At 38.3% G+C, this 23,031-nt stretch overlaps 1 protein-coding gene across 14 annotated transcripts in view; it reads right to left on the bottom strand.

The window, feature by feature from the left end:
• tenm4 (teneurin transmembrane protein 4) overlaps window positions 1–23,031 on the bottom strand; it is a 205,271-nt gene that overhangs the window by 133,910 nt on the left and 48,330 nt on the right. For all 14 annotated transcript variants that reach the window (XM_083548345.1, XM_083548346.1, XM_083548344.1 and 11 more), the window contains exons 2-3: window positions 21,974–22,256; window positions 19,331–19,603 (exon numbers count right to left, since the gene is read on the bottom strand). In XM_083548345.1, coding sequence (XP_083404471.1) covers window positions 19,331–19,603; window positions 21,974–22,199 — 499 coding nt within the window. In that variant the 5' untranslated portion in view covers window positions 22,200–22,256. The remainder of the gene's footprint in view (window positions 1–19,330; window positions 19,604–21,973; window positions 22,257–23,031) is intronic.

Raw genomic sequence — 23,031 nt, 5'->3', positions numbered from 1 at the left:
AAAAAATACATTTGCTCATCCAATACTTGTTATTTTGATTAACAGTGTTGGGCAGTGAATTAATAACAATGTTATAACACATACTCTTTATTCTATACATGTAAGTCTAATTCAATATACCATGTCTATGAAAATGGGAAGCTATAAGCTCATTTTCTGATCTCCCACAAACCATGATATTCCGTTTTGCTATTATGTTGTGGTGAATTCTTCACACTGTTGCAGCCCTATCCTCTTTGTTTTGTGTCTCTGTCTTCTCTGTGTATGATAGCAGTGTCTTAGCACTGGCTCTGTTCCGTGTGGGAGTACTTCTCCTCCCCCTCGTGTTGAAAGAGTGTCTCTTGTCTCTCGGCGAGTGCCCTAAAAACAAGCCTCTAATCGCCTTCACGCCCACTCCGCACAACAGCGCAGGGGCCGGGCCACGTTAATCAATTCAAAGCACGCATCATTCCTTCCTCTGCTGTCAGCTGCCACAGGAGCAGAGATCCGAACCCCAGAGATCACAATAATGCAAATAACGAATAATTATCGACTTTTCCCTCCCAACGTTTCTTCCGTTGCTCCTTGGCCGCTCACACGCCACATGCGAATTTGCTCTGAAATAACACAAAAGCCCAAGTTGAGAATTTACAAGGATAAAAATTTACTCAAGGTATTAAAGAGGAACTGAAGGGAAGCAGCATAACAGGAGCTGAACGTGGTTAGCCTGGGGCAGCGCCGAGTGAGCATCCCAGTATCCTTTAGCTTAATCAAATGCTAAAACACTCCCTGAATGATGGCTGCACACTTCCCATCAAAGTCCCACCTTGCTAAGAAAAGAAAAGTTTTCTATGTATAAACCATGTGCTAGTAAAACCTAATTGAATCATGCTGTGCATTTACCACTTTAGCACAAGGGGGTGTGTAAAGGTGGAATTAAATGCAACACATGTATCAAAGGCATGCTTTGCTTTCTAAGCATCTGTGTTTGGCTCTGAGCATCTGATAACAAGACCAATCTCAGCCTTCTGCAGCTGGTTAAGCCACCATCAGGGAGAGCCTATTGATCCAGTCATTGTATATTTGTGCCGAGTCTATCACAAAAGCAACAAGAAGCCCTTTTCGCGTCGCTTTGTGCCAACAAATTACAACAATAACTATTCAACCTATATTATCAGCCTTACTCCATGAGAAAAATGAGGTCGTTTTAACTGCATAAGCGACTGATAAAGGTTTACTATCAGTGAACGGAGATAATAAGGACCTTCCTTTTGTATAGTTTTGTTTTTGCCTACGGCTATCTTTTAGATAGATATTATGCTCTAGTACAAATACCAAAATTCACTACATTCGGGCAGTGACACATTTTGTGTCATGGTCTTCAAACAGGAATGGTGTGTGTGTGTGTGTTGGGGGGTATGATAACAGGATTCATGGCAGTAACAGAATCTGTAATCTCACCCAACGCACCTTGTCTTAAAGGCTTGCCTTTGATTTATACATAATTCGCATCGGGTTCGCTGCTAATGAGAGCTACTGCGCTGAATCATTACAGATAGTTCTGCCAGTTCGTTTATTCCTTATCAGGCATTTGTTGATGAGGCTTAGGCAAAGCCATCTTTACTAGTCAGCACAAAAGCTGCCGTGTCTCTGAGTGATAATGGAAAAGAGGCAAAGGCTGCTTTTTTCGCAGCTTCCTTCACTTAGGACAGGCCGCTGGCACAGCTCATGTGCAACCAGTAAAAACTGAGCAATCCATACAGCTGAGAGATGATGCTACTTTTTGTCCTCTGGGGGAGAATGGCGAAAAATATATGGAGGGAATGTATAAAGAGCCTCCATCACTGCGGCAGACGTCTCTTATACGTTGCAAGCTGAATTTACACTTTCCTGCCTTTCAAATATTGGACAAGGAACAAAAAGTTTCAACTTTTTTACACTCCCTGATTATTGGTTGTTACATTTTTATTTTAAAACAATTTATATTTGTACTTTTACTCAATGCCACTGTCTCTAAACCATACAACACGGCAGGTCTCACCACAGTCCTATAAAGTTTCCCTTTCACTTTTGCAGATACTCTTCTATCACAAATCACTCCTGCCACTCTTCTCCACCCACTCCACCCTGTCTGCACTCTTTTCTCCACTGCTCCAACACACTCTCCATTACTTTGCAATGTTGACCGCAGTTACCTGAAAACCTTACCTACTCCATCTCTTCTCCCTGCAACCGCACCACTTCACTGCCCTCCCTCTCATTCACACACATGCACTCTGTCTTACTCCTACTGACCTTCATTCTCCTTCCTTCCAGCACATACCTCCACCTCTCCAGTCTCTTTTCAACCTGTTTCCTAGTTCTAAATACTTGCATTCTAATGCTCCATGCTAATCCATGCTATTCTATGCTAACTGCACTGAAACTAAAATGTAAAATGAAACTTAGCAGTAATAAATTAGCAGCATTCTTATAATAATGTGAGTCTTAACATATACACTATTTTGCCAAAAGTTTGCAAACACTTGGCTATAAGTACGGGATGTGTTTTTTGAGCAATTAGCTCTTATAATTCACTCTTCTGGGAAGCTGTTCCACTAGATTTTGGAGTGTGCTCATGAAGATTTGTGTTCATTAGTCAAAAGGGTGTTAGTGAAGTCGGGTACTGATGTAGGGTGAAGAGACCTGGGGTGCAGTCAGTTTTTCAATTGATCCCTAAAGTGTTCAGTCAATTTGAGATCAGATCTCTATAGCAGGCCACTCGAAATCTTCCTCTCTAAACCATTTATCCATATCTTCATGGAGCTCACTTTGCTCACAGGGGCATTGGCATGCTGGACCAGATTCGGGTTTCCAAGTTCAAATGAACGATATACCGCATCCAAAAACATCATATGCAAGTGTGTGCCTAGAGATTAGCTCACTTGACAATGCTATAAGCATTTGGCGATCATTTCTGTACTGAGCTAACTCATTAATCATGGTTTCTCTCAAACCTGTTCATTTCATTTGTAGAGGCCCAATACATTCCTCATCATTACTGCATTTACTATAAAAAAAGAGCTACTTTGTATCATCCTGGGAGATAGATGGGCAAAAGGGGGGACTAACAGAGCTCACTACTTCTCTTCTGATTTGCAATTCATTATCACACTCTTATTATTCTAATGTTGTCTTTTATACTTGGTGGGTTTTTATTTGCATTCATTTCCACTCAAAGTTCATCAAATAAAAATGCTAATGGAACCATGAGATCCTTACAATTATAAATACTAGGCAGTGTTACTTTCAAATAGAATTTATGCTTTTTACTACACACAAAGCACACAAAGTTTACTTGATGTTAGCATCTGCAAAATGCTTTTTTCCTGACTGGATTTATAGTCTCCATCAATCGGTATCACACGAGTCTCTGTGGGGTTCACAAGGTGAATGTGACAGGAAGTTTAGATAGAACAAAGTACCACAAAACAGAAAAAAGAGCAACCAGTCCATAGCTTATCTATTTATGCTACCTGTAGCAATTATACTCTAATGAAAGTGGAGCTATTCTCTATAGCCAAAGGCAAAGAGCTGCTTTAAGCCGAGGCAATTTAATAATACCAGAAGCAAAGAGGACTTCTGTGTGGGATCTGCTGTAAACACGCACTCCGTTTACTCTAATGCCTAATTCATCTTCATTCCAAATATTGCACCATTTTTGATATTTGATTCTGCAGGCCCACCTCATGTTTCATATCCACTACCATGAAGTGAAAGACTGTATTTGTCATGCATAATGACACATGCACAAAAGCTGGATGACACAGATTTTGATTTCGGCCTGATAAAATGTAATTACGGTAATTTTGAAAACGGATGCATGTCCGTCATTTTGCAGGAGCGCATTAGCCGGATGATGGACAAAGATTTTCTTGCGGCTAATAATATCCTGGATACAGATGTGGTTTTTCAAGCTTAAAAAAAGAAACGTGTACAATCATCCTTGCGAAATCTCATTTGAAACTAAAATATGCTAACCTATGAAGTGCAAAATCAAATGTGTTTAACAGAGGAAATCGTGCAAAGCTCCGTATTGTACTCTGCATAATTGCAGCGATATAATAAGTACATATGCAGAGTCAGGACTGCTTTGCACCTAGCAACAGACTGCCAAAAGACTAATAATAGATAGAGTTATATTTCAGGTTCATAGCTGGGTAAACTATTATTTTTTTCTCGGGCAAATGGTGGTGGCTGCAATGCAGTTTAATATGGTTTTATAGTGTGTGTGTGTGTGTGTGTGTGTGTGTGTGTGTGTGTGTGTGTGTGTGTGTGTGTGGTGGCAGCATATATTCAGGTCCAAAGGGAGGTTCGGGAGGGTAGCTATTATAGCAGACCTGCATTGTTCATAGAATCTTTCAAATCCATAATATTAAGCTTTCAAATAAGTCTGAGCTAACTCAACTAATCCTCCATCTAAAGAACTACTGCAGCCAAAGACCAGCCAGCAAATAAATAAAAGCATGTCAGGTACACAAAAAAAAGGGGAAAAAAGGGTGTGTTGGAGGTGGGGGGTTTCGGTTTTGGGGGGTGGGGGGGAGGCTTGGCAGAACATAAGCGTGATTAATTGAAACCAAAGTCAGCAGTTCTCTGGTGGCTGCACAGAAGAAATGCCCAGGCCAGGGTGTAAGCGTGACAAGATTTTCTGATTTTCTTTCACTCCTCAGTGAGGAATCAGATTTAAACTTGAACGACTATCATGGCCGACATTTTATAACAGTTTTTAAAAGCAGAATTAAGCTACTAAAAAAAACAAAATTTTTTTCTTTGAAACCATAATATTAGTTTGTCCTAATTTATTACTAATACACTAATGTAATACCCTAAATGCAAGTGTAACTGTATATAACTGTAAATTCATAACATATCCTAGATCTATACATCTGTAAACTATCTGTATATCATTTGTATACTTTTTGTACAATTGTACATACAAGGTACATATCTCAGTATAAATTTTGTCTACCTACCTACCTATTTATCCAGATAGATCAACTTTCTTATTTATTTTACTTGTTCAATTTAACATATTATTATTAATTTGTTCACTCGTTCATTCGCTTATATTCTATAACAATTTTTCCTGAACTTTAAACTCTAAACTCTAAACTTTAAACTTTAAAATGAACTTTGAACAGATTATGCACTTTAACCATTTATTGTTATATTAAATGCTGTAGAACATCTAAAACAGTTCTTTCATGTAATCACTTATACCTTGTTGTAGTGTATACTTATATCTACAGTATACACTATAAAAGGGAAATTGCATTTATCAGGGACAATTCATAATAATCTTAAAGTCCTGTAAAGCTGCTTTGAAACAATGTCCATTGTGAAAAGCGCTATAGAAATAAATGAACTTGAACTTGAAGTTATATCCATTTATCCACTTGTAAGAGCTCTGTAATAGCTGGATGCCAACTCATTGTGGATAGAAAGCCAAAATGTGCTTACAAATATATTCGAATTAATGTGGATGTAGCATATGAGTAAGTTGTTACTATAGCAACAATAACATAAGAAAAGTATACTGATAATAAAAACCTCAAAATATTCAAAATATAAATGTACTTCCTATGCACCAACTAAATATAAATGTACTTATTATACTTCGAGTAGAATTTAGGAATGCACTATAATGCACTATTTTTGTTCAGAGTAAAAAAAAAAAAAAAGGCTTCAGGATATCAAATTTCCCAGACAAATACCACTTAAGAACTGCATATAAAAAAAGCAATGTCTATAATTAAACAAGAGAAGCCTTGCCTCTGAGCTGTTGGTGCCAAAAGCTGAAATGTGGTATTGTGTAGTTCACAACGTGTGCCCACAGGGAAACTGAGGTAAATAACATCCTTCTAAAAAACACAATTACTTCTAAGATTCCAAAAATAATACCAGCTACCTTTTGAGAGGAAACATTAAAAGGCCTCATGTTACCCACAATACAACCTAATCTACTAATCGAAGCAATGGCCATGGCTTCATTTAGTGCCTGATCGTATTTCACATCTATCAGCTAAATTTAGTCTGGTGAATTGAAAGAAAGAAAAAAAATTAAAAGAAACTCTGATAGTATATAATATGAAGCAGACATGTAGGGAAAAAACTTTTTTTGGCAATATAATAAAGAAATGTGCAACGGCGCAGCATCTCTAGTTTTCCTATCACGCTGGAAACATGGCCAGCTCAGTTTAATGGTCGCTCAGAAAGAAGGTCGCGCAACTCATTTCATGCAGATTGAGAATTGGCACAAGCAGCCACGGTCCTCCACGAGATCTGCCGAAATCAATTTCCTCAATCAGTGCGTTTGATGGAAAACTCATCTATGCAAAATGGTTGCTCCTTCCACCTCGTCTCTTTGCTGCTCCAAGGTCAGGTTCCTGTAACCCCATCCCTGTGTGCAGCTGTACAACATGGCACGGTGAATCTACTCCTCTAACTTTCGCACCACGGACTCCTAATAGTCACAAAGGCTCAGGGGAACGAGTTCAAAGGATGAGGAGAGAGCGACGGGGGGGAATGCAACGCTCCAAATATGGAGCAAACTTCAAAAGCATCACTCGAAATATCAAACGCTTCAGGTGGGTGTGGATGCCAAGGAGGTATAGCGGCTTCTCGTGACAAATACCTGCCTTTTTAAAGATCTTCTAGAACAACAGAAATGATTTCGTCTTACCATATCAAGTGTCTTTCCCCATGGTGTGCAAAGTAATAACTAATTGGTGACAGGTGATCTGAAGTCTACTGGGTTTTATTGTCATTCATCAATAGAAACAAAGAAATGTTGTTTCCGCAAGACAATGGTGTCACACACAATAGTGTACCGCAGTGCACGGGACTACACAAAGTAAAGAGAATGCACGCTTGCTAAACACCAAATGGAAGAGACCAGTGCAAAGCCATCTGTAGCTCTTATTCAATTTGGATAGAAAAGCAGATGGAGAGTTTCGGCAGCAAGATCAGTAGTAAATAAAAGTGATTTGTTACAGCATGATAGCACTGTCATGAGTGCATATTACAAGCACTTGTAAGGTAATATTGTAATTCTGAAGCGCAGGCGTGTAGTGAAGTTAAAAATGACATGCGATGCATGTGTGTTGCACCGAGACAGCAAAGCAAACATGACAGGAAATAGTTTTTTAAAAGAAACAAATACAAATTATCAAGTACGCCTGCTCATGCAATTCCATTATCCAAGCATCCAATCAGGTGATCACGAGCAGTGGTGCACAGTAACGAATTACATTGTACTTAAGTAGCTTTTTCGCGTATCTGGACTTTACTGAAGTATTTCCATTTGGTGAGACTTTTACTTCAACTTCACTACATTTCTAAGTCAAATAACTTACTTTTTACTCAACTTCATCTTGCGAAATTAGTTGAGTGGATAAAAACTTAAATAGCAAGCAGCGAGTGACCAATCAGGATAGAGCTCGTGCTCAGTATTGAACAGTTCAGCGTCAGTTTAACAGCAAGCAGAAAATTCTGAGAGGAATAAATGATGGAAGAAACTCCTGACTCAACACTTTATTTGCACATTGTTTTTTGCTATAAAATAAAAAAAGGTTTTGGGCTCATAATAATTTTAATAAAAATCAATCAGTGTTTGACTCATTAATATCGTTCTATTAATAGACTGGTGTGCTAAGAGTAACATGCGAGTCTTTTCACATAAATGGAGCTGATTAAGTAAAAAGTCTTGTGACAAAAATGATGATAGGAACATTATAGCTTTAATAAATCATAGTTCTTTGGATATGTAAGTACATTTAAAGGCAAATACTTTTGTGCTTTACTCAAAATAAAAGTTTAAAGGGAGCACTTTTACTTTTACAGGAGTTACATTTCAACTAGCGAATCTCTACTTTCAGTCAAATACATGGTTTGTTCTCTTCGTCCACCAGTGGTCAAGAGCTTTGTTCAGATTAGACTTAATCAAAGTGTGAGATCTCATACATAGTTGCTAGACAGATTTTAGAAACATTCGAGCTCCTGGGATTGTCATGTACAACAATTAATACCGTTTATACAGAATTATTTGATATAAAACATCCATTGAGGATCGATTCTTTTGGCAAAAATGCTTTTTGGATGAGAAAGGTTAGAGGATAAGGGTTAAAATGGTTTGAGCTACAGTAACTGTATAATCGTGGAAAACAGGAAAGCATCTCAGAACGCCAAACATTAAGGTAGATCTGCTACCACCTCAGAACAGCTCCTCAGTTTTTTCTCCCTGTCTACAAGAACAGAATTACCTGAATCTCTTGTAGGCTGTTACTCGTCCATTAAGGTCAAAATTACAGTAAGCACATATTCATTTGTTCGGAACACTCCATGATCGCAGAAAAACACTCATCGTTTCCCCTAAACCTTTTTTTTTTAACCTCAATCTATCAGCGGCTCAAAGTTTCCCGCAGGTTCTGAGCCTCAGTTGTGACACCTGACACAGTCGGCGTACGGCATAGAGGCGTTCGCTAAAATTAACCTACTTTACTGTTCTCATTTAAAAAAAATGTGGAAAAATAGAAAGAAAACCTAAAAGGAATGTGCTTTCTGTCAGGCACGTTGTGTACAGACATCAAACGTGTTTCTTATGTTAGCTTTCTCACCCTTTAAGACATACGGAAGTCATCGCTGTACGCCTGCATCTGCGGTGTTACTGTCAATTTGCACAGACAGCCACAAACAGCGAGAGCTGATAGCTATGAGCTGAGCCACTAATCAATGGCGTTATGCTGCTGATCGGTTCTAGGCGTCGGGGTACTCGCTTCGCTGGCGTGCGCATTAAAGAACGATTACATCGGCACGTTATCAGAGCCTAGCCTGCGAGTGGGAAACATGCTAATGGATAGTGCAGGTTAAATCACGCTGCAATAATGCAAGCGACCCTTAAGAAGACCCAAGCCTCGCTAATTTTCACCTCACACTCGATTTCATGTGCTCGTAAATCATTTTCTCACGCCGTGCGTTCAGAAATAGGATGAGAACCTATAATTAGGCCTTTGACTGAAATAGGAAATGTGTGAGAATGAGAAAGGGTGGGAAAATGTCGTACATAAGAAAGAACCTGAGAAAATAGCGGTTTTTATTATTATTATTATTCCCGGATTGCAGTGTCATTTCTACATCATATCCTAATTTCCTTAAGATCACAGGAGGAAGAAAAGTAACTTCTCATCGCATCGTGATGATTATCAGATGAAAGTAAAACAACAAATTTGACAGGCATCATTAGAATACCTTATAAATAAATCATTGATATTCGCATTAGCATGGATGCCAGTTGCCCACATTTTGTGTATCTGTTCATTCTTTCCTAAAATGTAAGCTTTTTACTTATTTAGGACAAAATAGTTGAAGCCAATTGATAATTTTCCAGGTAGAAATGTATGCAAAGCTCGACAGACAAAGCCGCTCTAAACAACTCAAGCGTGCCTATCTGGAATGATTTAGTTCTGGTAAAAGACTTTTAATTCATGCTTGATTCATCCCCTAGTAGGTCAACCATCGCTCCTGATGTAGCTCTCTGGTGTAAGACCGTGCTGAAAGAACCAAGCCGCTCAATGCAACCTCAGATTTCCCAGCTGACTGGGTGAAATGGAAACGGTCCACACATGAAGATTACATTGATTACGGAGTGTTTACAGTGTGGAGACCGTTCCATTCGAGCACACATCACTCACTCGCTCACTCTAAAGAGATACAGCAAATACTAACAAATGCTTAACTTTTTTTTTCTTTTCTAAAAGAGAATTCCATCAGATACAGTTGAGCTATGATAACCGTGATAGGATAACGAGACAAGAATGCGTGCGCAGAGTGGTCATGAAGGTGGGGATTCGTGAGTAAAAACGCTGAGTGTTCTGCTGTTGGTTCGAGGCTGGCAGCGTATCGCCTCGAGCAGCCCCGTCTTCTGGAACATGGCTGGAGGATAAAGCACTCAAGCTTACAGGATCACAGAGACTCAGAAACTGACCCAGGCTGCAAGTCACTTCTAGTGATTAATACATGTTGTAAATTTCAGTCTATATAACGGGTGCACTCGTACGTCGTAAGTTGCAAATGTGTACACAATGTGTTGCAAACACCCACCAGGGAGCATGTGGTCATGCGATTTTTGGTTTTGGCAGCACTGCTTTTGTGTCCTAGATTTCTTCGTCGCAACAATTCTTTCGCATACTTTCACGACTGCCGGTTTGGTCAGCGAGGACGCAAAAATGGCTGGCAAAAGTCACAAGAACAGACGCCCAGATGGCATTCTCCGGTTTTCATTTTCATCCGCTAAATATTTACATTTGCAAACAGTGATTTACACAACAAATAGTGCTTCATGTTTACAGACAGCTATGACTGTAAATCTTTGGAAAATGTAAGCCCAAGCTGCACCTGTCCTGCTATTTAGCATTGAAAAATATCAATGCTTTGTGACTTTGTATCATTAATACAATTAATAATTTTAAAAATCTGATATCCTACGCTTAATTGCCTGTATATTATGAATACATTTAATAAATTATTGTGTAGTTTTTCTACCTCTCTAATGCAAAACCTGGTTCTTCTGCCAACAGTGTTATATAGCAAACCTGCAATAACCATTATTACTTACTAAATACATACAACAAAGAGATGAGAATTTTGCATGTGAATACAAGCAGGTGACATATTTGCATTTGAGGAACTAATTAAGGCATTCATTTGCTGCTTTGTTACAATAATGGCTTTTTTTCCACCTCGTTCTTTTCACTCATCAGTTTAAAACAACAGCTTGAGTTGAGCAGTGTGTATCGTTCCAAATTACAAACTAGTGTGTGTAAAGTCTAAAGTTATACAAAACTCTAGTTGAAATAATACACACTGTTTTGTGAGTTATGCTGTATGTTCATTGCAGTCTGTTTTTCAAATGAATATAATTTTAAAAGATTAAAAAACACCAATAATAATAATAATAGTAATAATTATAAAAGTTGATTTTTAAAATACAAGCCTATGAATCAAAAGATAATCCTGATTAATTGCTCATATAATGTATGTGTTCTGAACCGTTTTCCATCATAATCAAATCCTCAAACAAAAAAAAATAAAACTATAGACATTTAGAAATTCAATAATAATTTAAGAAATCTAATTGAATTATAAATGCAATTAGAATGTAATCTTCTGAAATGCAAAACAATTTGTCTAAAAGATGTTAATAATTTGTGTAAAATGGCTGCAAATTGTCCTAATACATTATGGTCAAATTAGCAGCATTGTGCCACCACTTTAGTACTTTGGTTCATAATATTGTGGAGCGAGCACAAAAAAAACACATGTAACTGGTTAATCAGTCCATCCGTTTTTGAACATCCTGCTCCTCATTAGTGTCTGTTATCATAATCTCCACTCTTCTGGGAAGATGTTCCACTAGCTTTTGGATTGTTTTTGTGGACATTTGTGGTCATTTAGCCACCGAATAGCACTGACCAGTATAACCACTGTATAATCTGTTGTACAGAAAAATGTGCAAAAAAAAGAGAACTGTAAACAAGTGTACTTGTAAACATAAACACAAAATGTTGTGCAAACCAGCAACAGCAGCAATCGAATAGGTGTGCAAAAAACAGCATGTATAAATGTAAAATTCATTCATTCATTCATTTTCTCCCGCTTATCCGTAATTCGGGTCGCAGGGGTATCAGTCGAAGCAGGCCCCCGCCTTCGACTGCTGCCCAATCCTCACAGCACCGTCCCTTACGGTCCCTCCTGCAGGTGGTGAGCCCACGGGAAGGCGGCCCCACGTCACGGACCTCGATATTTCCCTTGTAAGGGACCCCCGGAGCATAGAGGGTTAAGGGCCTTGCTCAAGGGCCCAAGAGTTAAATGTAAAATTATAATATAATATTGGTGGTAAAATATACATAGATGTATGAATTGTACAGAGTATTTGAGTGTAATGTGGTAAGAAACCACTTTGGCTGTAAAATGTTGTGTGTCTTAATACTTTAGTCCATGGCGTGCATATGTGGGCTCTTAAATCAAATACATCCTCAAAATACTTAAGTCAAGATATGAGCATCTCCATAAACACGCACCCAACCCCCTACATATATGCATACACCAGGGGTGGACAAAGTACAAAAATACACATGTATTAACTAAAAGTGGAGATTCGCTCTGTAAAATGTTACTCCAGTAAAAGTAAAAACGTAAAAGTGCCCCTCTAAACTTTCACCTGAGTAAAAGTACAAAAGTATTTGCCTTCAAATGTACTTAAGTATCCAAAGTACTATGATTTATTAAGGCTATAATGTTTTATCACAAGACTCTTTGCTTAATCAACTCTGTTGATGTGAAAAGACTCTACTCTTAGCACAATCTATTACTAGAATTATATTAATCAGTTAAACAGTAATTGATATCTAATAAATTATCATCAGCCCAAAACCTTCTTTTCAACAAAATCGCACAAATAAGGCCACGGGTGCTGTGGCAAGTTAGAGTCAGGAGTTTTTTTTCCATCCACCTGCTTGCTGTTAAACTGATGCTATACTGTAAGTGCTAAGTAGATCGAAGTAGATACCACCAAGTGGCAATGGCGTTTCTAGCTTGAATAACGCTCTGGGTGAAGCACGCCATGACCCAAAGTCCCCGCATCTGCTTCAGCTACCGTCACTGAATGAGTTTTACATGTTCTCAGAGCAGTCCACAAATTTAAATAAATTTCTAAACTTCCTTTCATGTATAAATATCACTCTAAATGCATTTATTGCACAATTAAATACACGTCATTGTGTTATCAAACTTCTAGAACTAGTTTAACTACAATCCAACTAGACTATCTATCTATGCTATAGATACAGAGCTGCATACACACCTTTATCTTTTGCATGTTTCCCCCTACTTCTTTCGATATTTTCGATACTGGCATTGTATCAAAAGGATCGATTCTCAAATAGGAGTATCGATCCTATCTGGGTTTTGTTTTTTAACCAGTGAGTTCTAAATTTTTTTATATTAATATGCTGTATAGTATGTGAATATTTATACAACGTTCGCTCACTCATTCAAAGCACTTAGTATAGGTTTAAAATAAGATTCGAGTGCATGGCTAAGATCATGACTGAAAGAAAAAGAAGTATTTATGTGACATGTCAAAAACCTGTGGCAATACCACAAATATGACAAAGCATCTAAAAGGAAAACACCTTATATAGAATGACTGAGTACAACTGAGGAGAGCAAAGGAGGTAACACAGAGACAACCACCATATTCCTGGTTGATTCAGAGTTCTTTAGCAGAATCGTTTCAGAGAGCTTTACTTTATACCATACAGTGTTATATGTGGAGCGGAATATTACACCGCATATGAGTATAAATATTTCAACTGGACATTTTTTCAACAGTAAGATTTTAATTGATACATTTTATACATATTTCATAGAAGTATCGATTTCGGCGATGAAAGTACTTGGTATCAAATTGAAAAAGAAAATTATTGGTATCGCCGATTCCTACTTCTGATGGTTTAGACCTTTTATTCATCCATAATTTTAATTTGGGTTCATTGCTCCTTACTGATGTGGCATCACCCAACCCCTGCCTCTCCTTTCTGAGTTTATGAGTGTGGGAACTTCTCCGGGCGGTGGGTGCACACTGCGAGTCCCGACCATGTGACCTGGTATAATAATTGACGCGAACGTGCAAATGAGCGGTAAAGAAAAAAAAAATTATCCTCTACCCTGATTGGTGGATTGCTGTGTGTTTGACCAGTTACGTTTTTATCCGCTCATTAATAAAAAGGAACTGCTGATTACATTTACTTTGTTACTGTCCACCACTGGCATACACACATTCTCTCATACACAGACACGTATACACTTGCCTCTCTTACACAAATAGAGTATGGTAACCAATCGAGTGGTGCATTTAATCACTCTTGTTTATTTGGTAAACACTGTGTTCAGTGTGTACTGTGGAAATTGGATGCTAATTGCTAAATAACAACGCGCTTACTTCTGAAAATATTTGTACATAATTTACATGCTCGTGTGAAGCAATTAATTTTTACAAATGCAAACGGAGATCCGATATCAACCCTCTTCTAACAGCCTTTAAAAAGAATCAGCTTATGTTTAAAAAAAAAATAGAAAAAAAAAAAAAAAAAAAAAAAATATATATATATATATATATATATATATATATATATATATATATATATATATATATATATATATATATATAAACACACACACACACACACACACACACACACACACAAACATACCGTAATTTCCGGACTATTAAGCGCACCCACTGAATTTTACAAATATTTTTATTTTTTTACATAAATAAGCTGCACCTGTCTACACTAATATACTTTACACGGGCTTTAATGAAAGACAGGCTTTAACAGGTGAAATATGTTGCGCTTCCTTTAGGAGCATAGCGGTATTTTGGGAATAGCATGCCAGAAGCGAGCTCTCCCATGACCCAGACTCAACGCGCTACAACGGCTTGTATCTAAACAGTAGCCGACCAAGAAAGTCATTGTTCACTGTCTTCCTTCTTCCTTTCACAACTATTTATCTCGGGAGTTTATCTTTTGGCATCGTCGTGCGTTTAAAAATCACCCGATGGAAGTTTTTTCTCCCGATGCCGTGCAGCTCAGAACACAGGGAGGTGCGTTTTTTCGTTTCTGTTCGGAAATATCATCGGTCTAATGTTATGGGGTTCAGTTTTTTGGCTTGAAGTTTGTGAAACCGGGAAAAACACAGGAAAAATTCAATAATTAGCCGCTTCGTTGTTTAAGCCGGGGGGTTCAAAACGTGGGGAAAAAAGTAGCGGCTTATAGTCCGGAAAATACGGTATTTATACACAGATCATATGATGTGTTGCATCTGCGATGAAAAACAGATCTTGTGGATGCAGTAACAACATAAACGTCTTGTTGTTGGTACTCTGATTAAGGAATGCGAAAGCTGAGCAGCTCAGTGGATTTTAATTAACCTGCCATATAGAAAATGTATGTTATTATGCACCATCTGATTAGACTTTGACAGCAAGAGTCCTTCTGCTTGGACGAGTGGAATAAGAAGTATACTGGACAGGTTGCTTTTCTGGAAACAAACAGCTTTGTGCAGAGCGAGAGAGAGAGAGGTGTAACCTGGGAACATTGATTTGTGTTTAAAAACAAAAACACACTCATGGCTGTACCTAGTACTCATCTTATTAAGGAATCATTATCATCTTTCCAATTTCCAATTCCACTTCCACTAGTCAGTTCTCTTACATCATACAAAAACTACCTGACAGGGAAGAAGGTGAGGGCTAACGTGTGCTTCCTCTCTGTGTCACGTGAATCCAACCAAGCATGTCTTTTCAAACCAGGCAGCCTTACACATTCGGATGAGTTCACAGATGCCACTGAATCAGATGCCACTAATTCAGATGCCACTGATTCAGATGCCAGTTGCTCATTACAACTGAACGCACTCACCAAGAAAGTGTCCAGTTCTGCTTTTTTAACTCCAGGCTACAAATGTTTATAGCATCACGGTTTAAAACTTATGATCTCCTAACAAAGAGGCAAATGGTTTTCTTTAGCAGTCTGTCAAATTTGGTAAAAATCGCATTTTATACAACCACCTTAATTGGCATCATCTCCAAATGCAAACATGTTTGACCCTTCTAAAAGCACTGTCACAATAGCAACATTTTTAGAGCATTTATGCGGCTCTTGTTTAGCTATTCATTGTGAAGTCTGGCAACCGAGTGAAGTTGTGAACCTTGTTATTGCTTTGTCATGTATTGCTGCTGCTGTTTTAAAATTTTTTGCTGTATCACCCTTTTCTCCTTGTTGTATATTGCTGATTGTGTTTTGACCTTTGTCTGACTTACTGTTTTGGAAATTTGATTGCGATTGCATTGTTTGCCAAGATCTGAAATAAACCTTGTTGCCCCTGAATCCTCACTATGCTTCTAAGTTTGCCATGTTACACTCAGTCTCTCGAAATAATACATTTCTCAAAAACTGTATTCCCAATGGTAATGATGTTTTGGTTACATTCATAACTATTGGGATAATATGCAAAAAACTGTCTCGTCTAGCATGTGCTCGAACATCATATAGTCAGCGTTTGGGAATCACTGTGGAAAGGAATGACAATCCTAAAAATGTTGAATGTTTAGATTGTTTACAGTTCAAAGCTGTTTAATGTTCACTCTTTTCACACTGATGAGTAGTTATAATGCTTGCAACCTCTCAACTATAATGATGTCAATAAAATACCTTATAAAAGAAAATTTTGAAAGCAACAAGCTTGTCAAAAATATAACAATAATTATAAACATATATATATATATATATATATATATATATATATATATATATATATATATATATATATATATATATAGAGAGAGAGAGAGAGAGAGAGAGAGAGAGAGAGAGAGAGAGAGAGAGAGCAGTGACGGGCCATGCATTTGGTACCTGGGCCTTCAGTGGGGATTTACCCGACTTAATCCACCTCTTAATACCACCACTATCACGTCGCAATTATAGAAACCATCAATACTACACAAAAACGTAACATAACAGCGCGTGGCATTACAGAGAGAGAGTCATTTCACATATAGGGGTGAATACTATTTTTCTACAGCAAGAAACCCAGTTAATAAAACTCCAAACCTCTACACTACAACCACTACTGTGCCACGTACATCATCTGGAGCAGTTCAGAATCAATATTTGTCTAATAACATGACAAAAACATAAAAATTTAATAAAATACAACCTACTCAACAGAAATGCAAACTCATAAATTGCACCGCTCCTCAGAGGCTGTAAGCCAGTGGTACCGCTCGTATTCACTGGTCTGGAAATGGTGAACAAACGCTTTCACGGGCTGAGACATGCTAGCTAGCTTCGGGGTTGGCCGACCTCTTCTCAGGATGTCTAGCTTTTCCTGAAAAAAATTAATTTTTAAGTATGTCCGAGACCAAATAAATTTCTCTTCCTCCGTAGGCATAAAAAAGTCTAACTCAGATGTATTAATGTGTGCAGAACGCTACACACGTGTTTTGCCAGTCGAACTTGGCTGTAACAGTTTCCCAAAGACCAACCAATCACAGGACAGAAAAATGCTGATGCTACTCTGGGCCAGAGGAACATTTGAAATCTGATTGGTTAAATAAACAGACCCATTGCTAATATGGTCTAAGGTACATTGGCCAGTACTACTGATTCTGAAGGCTCTGGGCAGATTAGACTGACATGGCAGCACATAGAGGCTGAAATCTGACTGGACAAAAAAGCTTACATCCACATCCACGTACTGGAAGCAGTGCAGCCAAGAGAAACTCTACGAAATGAAGAGAATAAACTGTTGGGAATAAATAAATACAATTTCATGGAACAAATATTGGAATTTAGGTTGTAAATGTAGGTCAGTGCTTTTGATAGTGTTAAGGCCAGCAGAGACAGCTTTGTTGGCCCTGACTGCCCATCATTCGGGACTGTCCTCAAAGTTGATGGTTAGAAGGTGGAAAAATTGAGTGAGTCTGAACACAGGTCAAATTTGTGTTGGCTAGACGTCTGGGTCAGAGCATCTCCAAAACTGCAGCTCTTGTGGGATGTTCCCAGTCTGCAGTGGAAAGTATCTATCAAAAGTGATCCAAGGAAGGAACAGTGGTGAACCGGTGACAGGGTCGTGGGTGGCCGAGGCTCATTGATGCACGTGGGGAGCGAAGGCTGGTCCGTGTGGTCCGATCCACCAGACGAGCTTCTGTAGCTCAAACTGCTGAAGAAGTAAATGCTGTTAATGCTCAACAGGTCACGACTGTTTAGGCAGCAAAAGGGGGACCAAAACAATATTAGGCAGGTGGTCATAATGTTATGCCCGATCAGTGTATATATGTCATTGTAGTCCTATTTCACTGCACAGTCGATAAAATTCTGAAATGAATTAAAATCTTTATCTCAGAAAACAGATTTATTAATATCTATGACCATTTTAGAGTAAGATGTCTATCTTGTCCACATAATTGTACTCATAAGGACAGAAAACACAACACCTCGTCCTACATTCAGCCCTCAGTCTTCAGCACTCAATTTGTCTTGAATGATGAGGTCATATATAACAACCGTCATTATCGTATCAATTGCCTCCTCTTACTGACGCTGCGTTACTTATTCTAATCACGTGTCCAAACACCGCCCATTAGAAACCAAGCCTTTCTGATTGACTCCATATTATGCAACTTTTCTTCTGGATTGCATGTGTCTCCCTGTGCTTGTCTGCCTGCCTAATCAGGATCTGCGCTTGACATGCTTCATGGAGATGTGTTCTCTGTGCACAGTGACCTTCCATGCAAGTAAAGAGACTCACTGGGCCCTTGAGGGTAATTTAGAAGTGGTGAGCCTCTGCAAGACAAATCTATCATGGCTGCTGGAGCTATTTGGGGCACCTGCCACCTGTTAGCTTTGCTACATCCTAGTACACACATAGCCAAAACCATTAATGCCAATCACTGAGAACGGATGATATTTACAAACAACAACAACAAAATCACAGTGCCTTAAACAGGACAGCTGAATTCACAAATTCATTCAGTTTGGGTGAGAAGAAGATTTAAAAGTAGAAATGTGTTCTTTCGAATAAGCCCTGAGCCTCAGGCTAACTTCTGTGAAAAAAATGCTGTCGGCCACTGGTTCATTACGCATTGCTGGATGTCCATGGAAATATCCGAAAACAATTATGAGGAACAAAGGGGGCTGATTCATCCCTTTGTCCAATTTGTTTCATAGTTGCCATAGCCGGTGAAGCTCCAAAGTAGAAAACCCCACAACCATGTGACTAACGGGTCACTGCCAGCACAATGAGAACACACACAGAAGACAGAATACGCAAAGCAGAACCGTCCAACCAGCTTTGAATTTCATTCAGGACCGAGATTCCATGTTGGAATTAAAAGCATATCATCAGTGAACATGACATAATATTTGGTCAAGCAGATTTGTCTTGTAGAAAATGGTAAAAAGGTTTTATTTATTCCTATTATAAGATTTTTCAATCAAAATGCAAAGTGGGAGGAAAAATTATGATCGCTCCGCAGCTGGCATAAAAAGATGCATTTATGAACGCCTGTTATAACCAAGAGCCAAGGTGAATTATTTTGCATGGCTCTTCATTTCCATAAGAGCTCCAGGTTCAAAGCGCCACCAGTTCTAAAGGGAAAATTACAATTGAGCCAAATTGGCTTCTTAAAAGCTCATTACTGCGGAACACGGAGCATCCGGCGTGTAAAAAGAGGAGGCGGAACACTTACCGTTCTCTGTGTTTTCGTGCTCCGTGTCCGTCAGAGTCAGGTTGGAGTTTGCTCTGCTGGACAGACAGGAGCTACGGCCTGACTTGGTGTTTCCACGTCCCCACAGGCGAACAGCATGCTCCGGGGACACGATTCCGTCTGTCTCGGTGTCTGCATCTGAGCCTACACTGAGTGAGTAGTCACGGTGTGGCATTGCCATGTCTGAGCGATACGCCACTATGCGAGAAGGCACGGGCTCACCAAAGGCCAGATCTCGCAGAGAAAAATCTGCTCCTAAAAAAAAAAAATACAAATTAAAGAGAACAATGTAAATTGTGGATTTAGTCCCTGAGTTCAATACACTATTCTCTACCTTCTGTTACGGAATTATGCAATAACATGCAACATAAACAAAAAGAATTACGTCCAAAACGTGAAACTCGATTGAAAATAAAGAAATGAGTACTGTAGAGTTGACGTTTGACATTTCGTGATCATGCAAATGCATTTACAGCACTACAATGCTTGAACTTTGCTGACTTAAAGAAAAAAAAAAAAGATGTCCTAATTAGCAACCACATTTTATTTCCACTATGTTATGTGGGTACATAATATCTACTTGAATTGTAGCGTCCGAGTGCAAAACAAGGAGATATTTCAAATCTGACTTATTTAAAAAAGTTCCTGTTTATACAGCAGCACTTTAGAATACCTGCACTTCAATCTGGCAGTAAAAAAAGAAATGAAAAACCTTGTAAACTCTCTAATCTGAACCTTACATTAACCATGCAAACATGCTGCTAAAATCTAACAGGCACACAATTACTACATTTCCTACAACATTTATTGCATTAATACAGAATAGCACCAGATGCATCATATTTTTTTTATATAATTTATATAATTCATGATTATACTATATATTTAAATTATATTTTGAAATCTTTATTATTCATTAGTAATTACGTATTGTATCTTCTCTATGATGTTCTAAAAAGCTGACTCACTTAAACTGTTGATCAATGTTAATATTTTTCTCAGGGTGTATTATTACACTATATAATAAAAGTGGCATAAAATCAAACACAATCAACAGAGGCTAATTACACTGCTAATTGCAGTTGTGTGTATAACAATGAATCATAAACTTTACAGTCCCTCATGCCATCTTGTTTTAGCAAACCCTTGCCAGAACCAGCTCAGAGTATTAGGAAGATGAACACAGAAGTAAAATGCATATATGTGGGATATCTCTGGTAAACACGACAGAAATTAGATCTACATTGAAATCACTGAAACTTGACCACCAAAGATTTGTATTATTTTGTTCAATTGACACAATTCCCAGCAATTTCCCTACATTTTATCTGTACATGCAGTAGATACGTTTAACACATTTATAAAACTAATTAGTCCCTGTTATGACTAACATTATTACAGCTATAAACAGCTGCTTCTTCACCAGCCTCATTTCTTCTCAAGTAAAAACCCGAAACAAACGAAATAAAAAGCCGCACTTGTCCTCTGAAATGAAAACTCTGAGCTATAGCTTTACCTCTGATTTTGTGAAAATAAACTAATAAGTGCCTCCTCACAAGAAACTTCACCATATCACTGATAACAAAATCTTTCATTGTGTTCTTTTCTATTCAGTTCAGGTTTAAGTTGTTACTATAAAAACTATAATGCATTCCTTATCCTATTCATATGAACAAGTGCATTCATAAAAACTTATTTTTTTTTCTTCAAGCCAGAACTACTGACCTGCAAAAAACACAATCAATCTTCTGACCACTTAATAGTTTTTCCCCTGCATATACCAAACGCCATTCTGGAGAGATCTTTGTTTTTTAACACTATAAACTCAGCCTGTGCAGGCTTTTGGTAATTAGTTGATAAGCAGAATTAGGTGCGCTAAACAGGCTATGATGCTAAACTCCACAGAACAGACACCCCTGCATTAGAAGGTCATAAATCCGTAGATTGGCATTGGCATTCACCCCGGCCTCTCTCTTTAGACTCATGCTGGGCTAATGGCAGCGCTACAATGCAGCCTTTTATCTATTTATGTTTAGATGCTGCAGTTTTTTAATGACTGAAAGTGAATCTAATTAACAGCAAACCAAATCTTCACAGCGTTTTCTCCCCTAATTGCACAAATGCGATTCCTTTGTAGAGCATATCTCAGGGATGCAGGGCCCATCTCAGAAAACCTGCTGCTACTTATGGAGCTTTTCATGTCAACAGCTGAATGTAACAGATATCTACTTCGGTGTGAGGTGGGAAAATAAAAAGAGAAAAATGATCTAAAAGCCAAGGTGACTACTATTTACAATGTAATTAAAAGGATACGGATGTACAAATGATATACGGGTTCATCATGAAACATGAGAGATCTAACGAGTAGGGCCTGGCAAAGGTGAATTCGTTAGACTGTTAAGCAGATTGTATGGATATATGCCAGCATCTACGTTATTTTCATCTTTTCTTGCTAATTGTAAACAACCCTTTGAATGAGATCACACGATTAGATGGCCATTACATATATAACAGTACATTTCGTTTCTCTTTGAAATGCCCTTTTAAAGATGCTAAAAAAGCTATCCAGCCTGCTTGGAATATCGTAACTGGTTTAAAGCTCAGGATTTTGTCTTTAGCCCCTACCTTGCCTGCTGAACTCGTCGACTTCATGGTGCACTACGTCTTTGACGCGTGTGCCGTACGCTGCTCGGGAGTCCTGCTCAAAGGCTTTGAGGGTTTCACTGGAGCTGTAGGATTTGGGCTTGAGCTTGCCGTCCTCGCTGTCGGCTGAAGAGCTGGTATAGCGGCGCTCGGTGTCCCGCCGTGCCGTTAGAGAGCGGTACGGTCTGCGTTCCTTCACTTCCATCATGAGCTCTTCTTGATTCTCCACATCAAAAGAGACGGCACTGGTTCAGCCCCTGCAATTCTGAAACAGGAAATGATACGGGGTTATGTGGGTGCTTTAATTCTTTAGACATGCTGTGATGATGTTTTGTGGCTCCATTTAATTCAGATGACTCGTGTGGCCCAGTAACGTAATTCAGAGTGAGAAATGGAGTTTGAGTGAAGCAATTTTCTCAGCTCCTATTTAAAGCTTTTCGCTTCTCTAAGTATCAATCGTAAAAAGAAATTCAATATTTATTTACGTGTGTTCAAAAGAAACATATTGCAGTAGCTTGCTATTGCTAGCAATATTTATATGCCTTGGTTTTGCTCTGTACATTGTTTTTTATAGTATATTATTATTTTATCATTATTAGTAGTAGTAGTAGTAGAGAAGCAATAGAGATATTACTAGTATTAATAAGAATAATACTGTAGTTAAAGCAGCAATAGCAGCAGCAGTAGTTCCATTATACAGTATAGTAATAATTAGAATGTATTTCAGTATTAGTATGAAGCAGAAACACAAGTTATATGACAGTATTAGTTTGAATTGAAGTAATAGCAGATGTGCTAGTACACATAAATAGGAATGGTTCTAGAAGATAAACTTTTATTGTCATAATACACAACTAATGCTAAATTCTTTCCCATGCATCATTCCTTCATTTTGGATTTGCTGCATGTCATTGAAAACAAGTAAACCACAAGAGTCATAGCAGAGATGGTTCAGGGCCTGAAGTGTCTAGCAATGCTAAGTCATAAAATTATGACCCTCTGGACAGAAATGTCTTAAATATTAAGACAGCACTTTCCTG

This window comes from Silurus aristotelis (genome assembly GCF_946808225.1).
Source record: "Silurus aristotelis genome assembly, chromosome: 8".
Lineage (NCBI taxonomy): Eukaryota > Metazoa > Chordata > Actinopteri > Siluriformes > Siluridae > Silurus > Silurus aristotelis.
Note: the sequence above shows the minus strand (reverse complement) of the source record. Positions and strands in the feature narration are given on the sequence as shown.